Source organism: Neltuma alba, unplaced genomic scaffold (assembly GCF_004799145.2).
Source record: "Neltuma alba isolate B1F8T4 unplaced genomic scaffold, ASM479914v2 tig00012206_pilon, whole genome shotgun sequence".
NCBI lineage: Eukaryota > Viridiplantae > Streptophyta > Magnoliopsida > Fabales > Fabaceae > Neltuma > Neltuma alba.
In genome coordinates this window covers 78,830-90,883 of record NW_021636742.1, presented here as the reverse complement: position 1 = coordinate 90,883, position 12,054 = coordinate 78,830, and the positions used below count along the sequence as shown (strand labels likewise).

Sequence of the window (12,054 nt, the reverse complement as noted above, 5' to 3'; positions counted from 1 at the left end):
AATAATGTAAATTAAAAATATGCATTATATCTATGTATTTATTACAAGTAAAATATATTGAATTTTTTAACATGCACCAATAATAATAGAGAACAGTAAATTTTATTTTCATTGATCATAACTAAACAAATATGCATTCAATCTTATAAAAAAAATTGAAATTAATTTTTTTTCCCAAAAAACAAGGTGGAAGTCCACTTCTATTTTAAATAACACTTCATGAAATTTTACGCTCTCCTCTCATGCTGTTCCTGAATTAATTGAAACAATAACGCCATATGAGAGAAACAAAATCATGGAGCTCTGAAAAACGGGCTAACCGGGCTTTGCCCTCCTATGACAACGGCCCATTATCTAGCTTATGTGGACTGGGCCAAGATAGCCCAATAATTGAGGAAATGGGTATTTAAACCATAATAAAAATTTTTGTCTTATACAAGCACAAAATCATTGGACTTAACCTTGTTTTGCATTAGCAGCCCCAATAAATAATAAAAATAAAATAAAAAGGGAAAAATTATGTAACATTTGAATTTTGTGTGTGTGATATATAACATGTTGCAAATTCTAGATAAGTTAGCTTCGATGTAAACAAGATTAACATATCAATGGATTACGTTATATCTAAAATTTATTAAAAAGTTAATAATAAATTAGCTCATCATTTAAGTCTGTTGTAAATCATATGAGTTTAATTTACAGCAGAATAAACTACACGTAGTGGAATTGTACTTTTACTCCTATAGCGTCTCGAATAGAATTATTTTCAATAAGAAAATACTTATACTTAGTCAAAAAAAAAACTGTAAATAACCTCTGAGCTTACTAAAACCTACATAAATATGGGCTTTTGATACACTTAAAAACCTAAATATTTTGATACATATAATGAAATAAATTTTAAAAAATTAATTATGTTAGATCCGTAGGCTTTCAAGCCAGATTTTAAATGTAAAAGCCTAAAACGTTTATTTTAAAAGGCCTCTAAATAGGCCTTAGGCCTAACTTATTTAACAAATAAGTTAGGCCATGCCAAGCCCCAATCAGGCCGGACTGTAAACTCCTGATAATGTCCTGACCTATTTTCGTCCCTATGTCCTTTTCTCCAATTTTCTTCTAGTAGTGATTTATGCTTTCATATATACCATGTATATTCCTATTTATAAGCCAGCTTTAATTAATTTAAAGAAATCAAGAGTTAGTGGAAAAAATATTTTGTTAGAAGAGGGAAGATTCACTTAAATGATCTTTATGTTTTAAGAGAATCAATCGCTATCTATCAGTTAGCGGATGCCATATAACTTCTAATCCGAAAAATTGTGCAATTAATTAATTTATTATAATTAATGTATAACATATATTTACAAAAATTTTTCAAATTTTTACATATCTAATAATATGACCTTCATTTGACTATTACCACCTCCGATTCTTATCATAATAGCTAAATAATTAATTTGGAGAAATTAAAGACAATACCTAAGTTTAGTTAATTATAATACATATATATTGACTTTATTAAATTATCATATTTAATTATGTTCATTAAAATTATCTTAATAAATGAACCTTTTATAATCATTAGAGATATTTCAAAAGAAGAAAAAAAAACAAAGTGAATTGAAATTTTATATATAGAACCATATACAATTTTCAATTAGCTTTTATGCTTCTATATTTTTATATTATATTAAGGAGAGGAGGTAGTATTTTTTAATTGATATATGAGAGTTAAATCATATTTATACTGTGGAGTGAAGAAATAAATAATAAAAATGGAGCAAAAATATATTAACAAATAAGAAGCACATGGACAGATCGTGAGGCCCGGTATAATTAACAAGACAGGGGACCAGGTTCAAGGTACCAATAAATTTAACAAGGATGACATCGACAAGGGAGCGTGTGAATGTGTGCTTAGTTTTATTATATTGTGCTGTTTGGTACGACGTTTTGGTCGAGAAAAAAGAGCTTTCACACACACACACACTGACTTTTGGCTAATATTATATTATATTGTGCATAGTTGTAAATTTGAGAACTAACTTTTGGCTAATCTGACTTATGAGTTAAAATCTGATTTTTTAAATATGATTGCAAAAGCATCTAAAGCTTACTTATGACTTATGCAAAACTAGTTTTTTAGAATTAAAAGATATTTTTGCTCTTATGTTTATATTGTTCTTATATTTTTCTCTATATATTTCATGTACATCCCAATCAATTTTAGTTATTTATTTTTAATATTTTCTTAATTAAAAATAATTTTTAACAGTATTTTAATATTTTTAATTTTTAATATTATTTTTATTTTATATTTACATAAATTATGCAAAATATATAATCCAATTAATTATGCAATATTATTTGGTTAAAAATTTTCACATTAATTTGATTTCTAATTTAAATGTATTTTATTCATTAAATACAACGTTTTTCTATTATAATAATTTAAAATTATCATATTTTATAAATTCATAATTTTAATCCTTTTTCATTATTTAATGAAAGTCATACCCATTTTAGTCATTTTAAAATCTAAACTTATTTATTCAATCATAATTCAAACAGTTTTTTCTTTACAAAATAACTTTTATGAAAATTAGTCCAAACACAAATCACATTACTCAATATGACTTTTCTAAAAATTAGATTGAAAATAAGTTATATTTTCTATCGCAAATCCCATTGGGCTATTATATTTTTGTCATCCTTTCACATCCGATGAAGTGATAATTTACAGGATTTTCAAATTTCAAATTGAGAAGGGAAGAATAAAAATTGCATCAAATTTTAATTAGATGTATACTCATAAAGAAAAAACAATTATGCAAGATTAGAATTAGGGGTATGCACTCAGTGGCTCTGTCCAATTCGGTCTAAATAAATCATATAATCAAATTGAACCGGATTGGTTGGATCAAGTTCTAGACTAAGTGATCATACCAAATAGTCTGGCTTGGTCGGTTTGAGTGAGATCTTTTTAATATTTTATCATTTGAATGTTCTTTTTTTTTTCAAAAAATTGTTTTTTTTTTGAAAAGGCAAATTGAAGTCTTGGATTGCCTAAACCAAGTTTAGCCTAGCCCAATTTTTTACGTTTTTTTGCTCGATCAGACAAGCCATAAGCTGCCAAATCCAACCCCTCCAAAAAAAAGGACTAACCTTTGAGTTGAGTTTTGGCATCTATTTTGCAGCCTTAAAATGCCTTGGCCTTTAGTTTATTTTGAAACTTTTGTCTCCTCGCTGCAGCAAAAGCATGGCGGAAAATTGCAACACAGAAATTACAATCACCTTTTCAAATGTCATTAGAAAAAAAAACTATATATCCTAAAAAAAAAGGAAATTAAAAATATCTTAAGATCGATATTTTTAAGGTTTTAAAGTCTTAAAGTATTATTATTGTTCCCAATAACGTTACTTCCCCATTAACGACAGTGGAAAAATAAGTCTCAAGATTGAATTATTATAACCATTTGTTTTTTGGGCGCATGCCCAGTTGTGACGTACCCCCCACAACACCTTCATGTTTTATTATATAGATCAATAAAAATATTAAATTTTATTAATTTTCATTTAGAATTTAATAACATTCTAACTTTATCACTATTTAACATATAATATACCTCATGAGAAAAAAAACAACATAATAATAAATAAATGATAAACTTGTATGAAATTTGACTAGAGATTCAGTATATTAATTATCACGTAGTGATTAATACGAACAAGAGTGATATTTTCCATAATTTTTTTAATGTTTTTAATCATATAAAATAGCTCGCTTCAACCTTGTGCAGAAATATTTTTAATTTATAAAAGTGCGAGTTTCTTAAGAGCTAAGAAATACATAATAAACGTTGGCAAAATAAAAAAAAAGAAGTAGTACGATTGATAAACAAACTCAAGTGGGCACACCTCGAACCGGTAAAAAAAACGCATGTTCACACGCATGCACCATCAATTTTTTTTAATTTTCTTTTGCCAACGCATTTTTTCAAATATATCATATAATTAATAATTAATAATTATACATGCCCCCAAAACTACAACTCATGTGAGAGAACTCAATATTAAATATTTTGATCCTCTTCCTCTTTTTTTTTCAACATTTTTTGTTCACATTTTTTCTTTATAATCATGTTCTCGTTTCAATTTGAACTACATTAATTAAAGTGAAATATTCTAAAATTATGAGAATTAAGCAGAACATGTTTCTATAAAATTGAACAATTTTTATAATAAAAAAAATTCAATCAATATATTATAATAAACTAGAATCCATGATAAATTTACTATTAACTAAAATTTTACTTGAATAACAAATAAGAAACATGTAACAAAAAATATTATTAAGGATGTGTTTGGATTAATATTGGTAAAAGTGATTTTTATTTTAACTGAACTTTATATAATAAAATTAGGATAAAATATAATTAATACGATATGCTTTATATTTGAATATATTTTTATAAAAAAATCAGTTTAATAAAAATTTTGTTTGGATAATAATTAAAAAGTAAGTTTTAAAAGATTTAAATTTAAAGAAAGCGCATTATTTTTTTTAATCTATCTAATCTTTTTTTTTATTCGAACTGATTTTTGAGTTTTTTTTTTTTTAATGTTATCCCAAACGGCTAAACATACACAAAATATATTTTATTGGCAGCTAGACAACGGACAGGGTTCCCAGTTCCCAATCAACTGAACGAGGATGAGATTGGCACTGGAGCCGGTAAATGCGTATTTAGTCTTGTCTTAACTACTGCTTTTTATCTTTAATATAAAAACTCATCTGATTTTTATTTTGATATTAAATATAAGATTATAATTTATTTATTTATCATATTTATCTATTTTTAAGGTAATTTTTGTAATAATAATAGTTATAATCAATATGTTTGATTAACAAGGATATTTTAAGAAAGGCAATACTTATTTATTAGAAATAACTAATTTTTTTAATCTACTCAAATTAGTCGACTAGCTCTTATATTAAGAATCGGAAGTAATATTATACTTTTGATTTGCTTCGCATCCTTTGAACTTTGAAGTAATTTAGCATTCTCTTGTCAATATAAGATTTACTTAGTTAATTTAAATATATTAAAAAAACAGTTAAATTAGTTATTTATTAAAAATATTTGTTAGATTTTTTAAAACACTTTATTAAATCATTTGTATTGAAATTACACATTGATTTAAATTTTTATAGTTTAGGAAAAAAAATTGAAAAACAAAATGAATTAAGATATTATATTTATGATTAAATTAAATTTAACCTCTTATATTAGCTATCAAAGGTAATAATACATTATAAACATTAATGACCGTATTTTTGGAACGTTAAGTTGCCCTTCCATTCTGAAATATAATACTATAATAATAAAATTAAAGTAAAAGAACCAAGGGGAAGCATCAAACACGTAATTTTAATTTGCAGATAGCTTTCAACATAATAATGGAACCATGGCTTTATTATTAGACTATGTTATTATTATTATTAAAATGTGTGTAAGCTTTGGAGTATTGGTTTGAAAAGGAACAAGAAAGGGCAATTAACGACACTGACAACAGAATTCTTAAAGAATCCCAACAATTTTTTGCACATGGCCAGTTGTGACGTACATGTCTCAACCGCTTTCCATATGTTTTATTTGCCTTTTATTTATGCCCCCTTCATTCAAAATTTTCTATACTTTAATGTTAATAACACAAATTAAAAATATTAAGGAAAAATTGGAGAAAATTCACCATTACATATTTTTCTGGTGAGAAATATCTAAATCAAAGTATTAGTATTTTATGCGGAGGGAATTTGCAGAGCACCCCTATTTTCTGTATATAAAAATAGGTTAAGTTGTAAATTTATCTCAAAAATTCTCACTTAAAAGTGTTCAGCGGTCGGAATTTTTTTTATGCAAATTTGTTTTAAAAATTAAAAATCATAGCAATATTATCTTCTATAGTTAAGAACTACTTCTCCGGTCCTTAATATAAGACCCAATTGTTGAGTTGGTTTTCGTCCTAAATATAAGACTCATTTTTCATATTTATTAATTTTTTTTCTAAATTATCTTTATGGATACTCCTTCAACTATAATTAAATAAAAGAGGATGAGGGGTATTAAGAAAGATGAAACTCGCTACCTCATGCTTAATAAAGCACCTCAAAAATGTTTTGGCTCATCTGGATTAGACAGCTCCCATTATCAAACAGAGTTGACGGGATCAGGTTTTGGCACTCTTTCAATATTCAGGTTAACTCTTTGAATATGGAATATATTAAATTTAGGCATTCTTCATTAAAAAATTTTTAACCAGATTTTTCATTAAGAATTGTAAGCCTTATAAGGGATTTCTCCCAATTAATAAATTAATCCGATTCTGATTTGAATTAAAATTAGAATTAATTAATAGCGGGTACGTAAAGTAAATGGTCAAAGATGGATTTCAACATTCAAAACTAGTAGTCAAATTCTTAGAAGTGGGCCCAAACCAACGTTCCACCTGGTTCTAATTGGTGCTTATCCGGGGAAGCACCCAACAAAATACCGCTGTCTAATTCCTCCATTATTGAGGCGCCTCCTCGTGGCGGCTTCCTTCTCATATTTTGCACTAGTGTGTTGCTGCCTCCAATAATTAAGACTAAATCCTTCCTATCCTTAATACCGGCTGCTATTTGGTATGAGGAAAGTATGAGAAAAATGGGATAAGCTGTATTTGAAAAATAGGAGAAGTGGAGTTTTAAAATTTTAACAAAAAAGAAGAAATAATATAAAAAGTTAATAAAAATTAATTAAAAACTTTTAACTTTGCTTATTCAATTTTTTTTTTAAAATCAAACTCATTAACTTTTGGAAAAATCCCAATTAAATCTATCTAAAATAATGAAATTTCAATTAAGGCTTATACTTTTAACGAATTCCTAATTAGGCTACGAGGCCTTATTAGGGATTTTCAAATGTTGCTAAAAGACCGGAATGCCTCTTTGTAATCAAAAAGGAAAATTGAATGTAGGTGTAAATCTAATTTTAGTTTTAATTATTCTAGTAGATTTACTAATAAGGACGTGGTCTTTCTTAGATTTTATGTCAAAGGTGTGTTTTGTAATTGTGAACCTTATGTCAACTCAAGAATTTATAGCCTTTCATTTTTTTATATAATAAAAATTTGATATTGAATAAATGTTAAAAACCGAAAAATTGAAGATGAATTAATGAGTCTCACTGTAAGTTGTGAAATAGTAAAATTAATTTTGATAGATATTCAAGAATTCCATGAATATTTGATTTGGTCTTTTTCTCACACAAAAAAAAATCTTTGATCTTGTTAATCTTTTACATTTGAAATCATAAAATTTTTATTAGTTCCCATATTTTTGCAATTCTATAGATATCTAGAAATTATGTATTTTTTTATCTTGAATTTTCAATTATTTTTTATGGGCTATAATCGTTATTTTTCTTTTTTTGTTTTTTATATGATAATGTTTTTGGCCAAATTTTCATGTGATAATGTTTAAAGAAAAAAACATGTTAGTTAAATTCAATTAAAAGAATTAAAACTAAAATTAGGTTTTTTAATTATGAAGGGCATTTTGTTCTTTTAGCAACATTTAGAAATCCCTAGTTAGACCTCTTGGCCTAATTAAGAATTTGTTAAAAGTGTAGGCTTAAATTAGAATTTTGCCTTAATTTTTCCCCCTCTCCTTTTCCCGGATATATTAAAAAAAATTAGTTGCTTATAATAAATAGGTGTTATCTTTATTAAAATACCCTTACTAATCATGTGTATCAGCTAGAACTGTCATTTAATTAAACCTTTAACATGTGCATCTGCTGTAATGACTACCTTGAAAAAAATTAATAAATATGAAAGATAAAGTGGATTGATGTTTTATATCTAAAACTAAATTGAATGTCATACTATTTATTATACTAAGGACTAGAGGTAGTATTAAAGTTATTTAAAATTAAATTTTATTCTAAATACAAGACCCCAGTATAATTTGTCTCTAAAATTTATATTTTTTTAAAGTATTTTTATTTATTCTACGTGTTAAGGGAATTCCTACCAAAGAGTAATTCTACTGCATATGGTTAGAAATGGTAATTTAAAAAAATTAACACATATTTATTATAAATAATTAATTGAACTAATTTTATTGGTTTTTATGAATAACTATTTGCTTTTCAAAGTGATGTAAACTAAATATTTAATATATGCATGTGTTTTTTCCTGATGGTGTTTGATTCTTTTGAACTTTTTAATATTATATTATTCTTGTTTGAAATAAGATGACTTTAAAAGGCAGTATAAAAGATTCTTATGATGTTTACTGCCAACTATTATTTATTGAATAATTTATCAAATATATTATTTTCTTATACAAGCAAGATTTGTAATTTCGAAGAAAAAAGATAATGGAATGTTTATTTAGGAACAATAAAGGGCTAAGCAAATAACAATGTTCTATTGATGTGCACTATTTTTTTTATATTAATTTGATTGAACAATTATTAAATTTTGCGCGTTGCTGAAGGCAGTGGTCATGAGTTAGGTTTGACCATACGGGAACAACAAATGGTCAAGAAACAAGAAATTAGTTTTTTTTATTGAAAAATAATTATATCTCACAAAAATATTATCTTATCCAAATTTATATTCCTTTAAAAAAAACGTCGGGATCAAAAGGATCATCCTGTAAGGTTATGAATAATTGGATACTGGTTAGTCATTCGTTATCTTTGCATTATGTTCAGTTAAAAAAATCAATCTAATGTTTGGATAAAATTTTTTAAAAAAATGGAGTAATAAAAAAAAAGAACAGGCTATCACACGAGATATATCTTGAAAAAAAAAATCCTATAAAAACAAATAATATAATAAAAAAATAAATAAAATTAAATAATATATAATATAGAGTTTTAATATACAATTTCAACTTTGATTTTATTTTTCAGGTGTAATTTTGTTTCTGATCTTTTTAGTGATGTAATTTTGATCTTAGTTTTTTTTAGATGCAATTTTGACTTTGAGAGGCAAAATTACATCTAAAAAGTAGGGGCAAAATTGCACCATTAAAAGATTAGAGGTAAAATTATATTTAAAAAATAAGATCATGGTCAAAATTACACCTTAATTCTATAATAAATTATGAGAAATTAATAAGCACTACCAATTGAAATAAGTTAGCCTTATATACGTATTTCAAATTTAATGAATTTAAATATAAACTTGTCATAGCAAAAGCATAACTTTCTGGATTCATATGTTGGGTATTTGTATCTAAATTTTTCAGTGTCTGTGGCGGAAATTCCGCAGGATTAATTGATTTATTGCTAATAGATGATTTATTTAAGATTAGTGGAAAATCTAACGGGTGCCTTATCAGCAATACTAGGCAGATTAACTACATCATCGAAAATCTAAATTTTTGGTGTACAGTGTCCGCTCCCGACTATCTTAGATCTTAGATACCATGCGATCGGTAATTAGTGATAAATTGAGAATTAAATAGAGTAGTTTTTTTTAAACTTTTTTTTTATCGGAAATCACAAAATATAATTAAAATATCGTACGCGTATCCAACGCGCTCTGCCCATGCTCTTATGACTTTTTTTTCTCCGCAATAGCACAAAATTAAGCATTTTAACCGAGATCTTACATGGGGCCCACCATTACTATTGTATGACAAATTTGAAAACAGATACGAAAGCAAATTATTATTATTATTATTATTATTTTAAATAGACAAGAAAACACGCATCGGGACCGTCGATCGTGGAGTCATCTTTAAGGCAACTGATAAATTGCTGACGTGTCATTATCGGAACGGCTTCTTCCCGCACTCCCTGTGAAATAGTTTATTTATTTATTTATTTTATTGGGTCATTCGTTGGTCACGTCCTGAATATAATCACCCACGACCTTTTCTCGGATAAATACTACCGATTCTTCCCTTCGGCTTCACAATTGTGCACAAAAACAAAGCAGTTCCCTCCAACAGCCGCAGAAAAAGGTTCAACAGAGGCGTCAATTTTCGGCGAAGATGAGTTACTACAACCAGCAGCAGCCGCCGGTGGGAGTTCCGCCGCCACAAGGTTCGTCGACTCTACCTGAGTTTTCTGTTTCGATTTTGTGGTCTTTTTGATTTGCATGTCGGTGTGCTTTGTTGATCTGCTAGGTTTGAGATTGGGGGCTTTTGGGATTCGGATCTGTTGGGTTTAGGTTTTGATTGTGATGTTTGGATGTGTGAACAGGTTATCCTCCCGAGGGATATGCGAAGGACGCTTATCCGCCACCGGGATATCCGCCACAGGGATATCCTCCGCCGTCTTATCCTCAGCAAGGATATCCGCCTCCGTATGCACCTCAGTATCAGCAGCCTCCGCCTCAGCAGCAAAGTTCAACGGGACCTGGTTGTTTGGAAGGATGGTAAGCTCTCTCTCTCTCTCTCTCTGAGAAATTTGAGCCTTAGAGAGTCAAATCGGGCGTGATCTGGTGATTGGCGGCAAGATGACTGTCTCGCCGGTGCCGGTCACCGTGTGCTATACGGTGCGGATCCATTAACTGTTGCTGTGAGTGTGGGTCAAGCAAGGAACTCATGGTGGATGATGATGTGGATAGGTTTCCAACTCGGTTTGGGTTGTATTGAGTTACGCTAGGCACATGGTTTTCCAGCTTTTGCGATATTTTAGGTAGAGGGTGTTTTCGTCCTTTCGGTGGGCTTACAGATTCTTTTCGCATGCGTTAAAATTATGAAAAGAGAAATCAAATTGTTTGGTGGCCAATGCGCAACAATATTTAGATTCAGATCTTCTTCGTGATTCCGCTTATTGCTTGATTACTCAAATCACGAAACCTGTTTTTGGGAATTAGCTAATTAGAATTTTCTCTTCAATGTGGGTCTGATTAGCCCTCTTAAATTCCTTGAGTGGCCAAAATTCTGCGTGGGATACTCAGTAAAGGGATGGAGATGAATATATAAGAATATGGTGTGAAAAAATAATAAGGATCAGGATGCAAATTTTTCCTTCTTCTCATAGTTCTCAAAATTTGAATTGATGGGTTTGTCAAGTTTGTGTGGGTTCTGATTTTGATGTTTGAAATTCTTGATTTGTGCAGTTTGGCTGCTCTTTGCTGTTGCTGCCTTTTGGATGCGTGCTTCTGAGAAGACATTGATGGTGCACAGGATGATTCAAGCATGTTTAACCCGGAACACAGTGAAATATTGTTACTCGTTTTAAGTCTTCTTTTTTGGTTTTGTGACTGCTTTATTTTATTTTAAATAACTTGGAACTATATATATTGCTTGCACAATGTCACCGAGTCCATGATCCCAAGTATATATATTATGGTTTAGAATCCAAAATCTGTGCTGTTTTTTGTTTTGTTTATTTTAGGCTTCGTTTTGGAAAAAATTGCGTATTATTTTGAATGTATATTCTAGTTTGAGTTTGTTTTTTGGGATAAAGTGCCCGAGTTTTTACTTTTTATTTTAACTGATTAAAAAACCAATTAACTTTTCATAATTTATTTCCGTGGGGCTTGTGTAATGCTAGCACCAAGTCACCAACTACAATCCGTAGACCGAACTGATAGTAAAATTGAGTTTGTCAGGAAAATAGAAGAGGGGGGGGGGTTGATTTTGACAAACGCGGCTGCTCTCCTTTGTATTAGCTGCTGCTGCAGCTTCCAGGACTATGAATATTTTAGGTTATTTTGCCCCAAAACAAAGTGTTCGTTAATCATTTTACATTCGACGTTGTCTAATTTTGGGTAGAGGTGAGGCAGCGGAAACTAAGGGCAAAAGAGAGAAGCCAATTTCTTTGACATTGATTTGGCAATGCAAATGAGAGGTGCGCACGAGTGATTGAGTGAATTGTTTTGGGAGGTGTAATTTCATTCGATTGATTGTGGTCAATGTTGTTGTTTTATGGCACGTGGGTGACTTGATGGGGCAGTACTCAAATCAGTGAGCGGTAATGTAGTGCCCCGACAAAAGATTTGTTATAACACTACTCCCTGGCATGTTTTGAAGAAAACAAC

General features: G+C 28.9%; 1 protein-coding gene across 1 annotated transcript; it reads left to right on the top strand.

The window, feature by feature from the left end:
• Nucleotides 1–278: 278 nt before the first annotated feature.
• On the top strand, nt 279–11,377 carry LOC114724944 (uncharacterized). Its single transcript, XM_028911413.1, has 4 exons — nt 279–402; nt 9,869–10,106; nt 10,266–10,440; nt 11,131–11,377. Exons 1-4 carry the CDS (start codon nt 279–281, stop codon nt 11,185–11,187), a joined length of 594 nt encoding a protein of 197 aa, XP_028767246.1. The 3' UTR covers nt 11,188–11,377.
• The last annotated feature ends 677 nt before the right edge of the window (nt 11,378–12,054 follow it).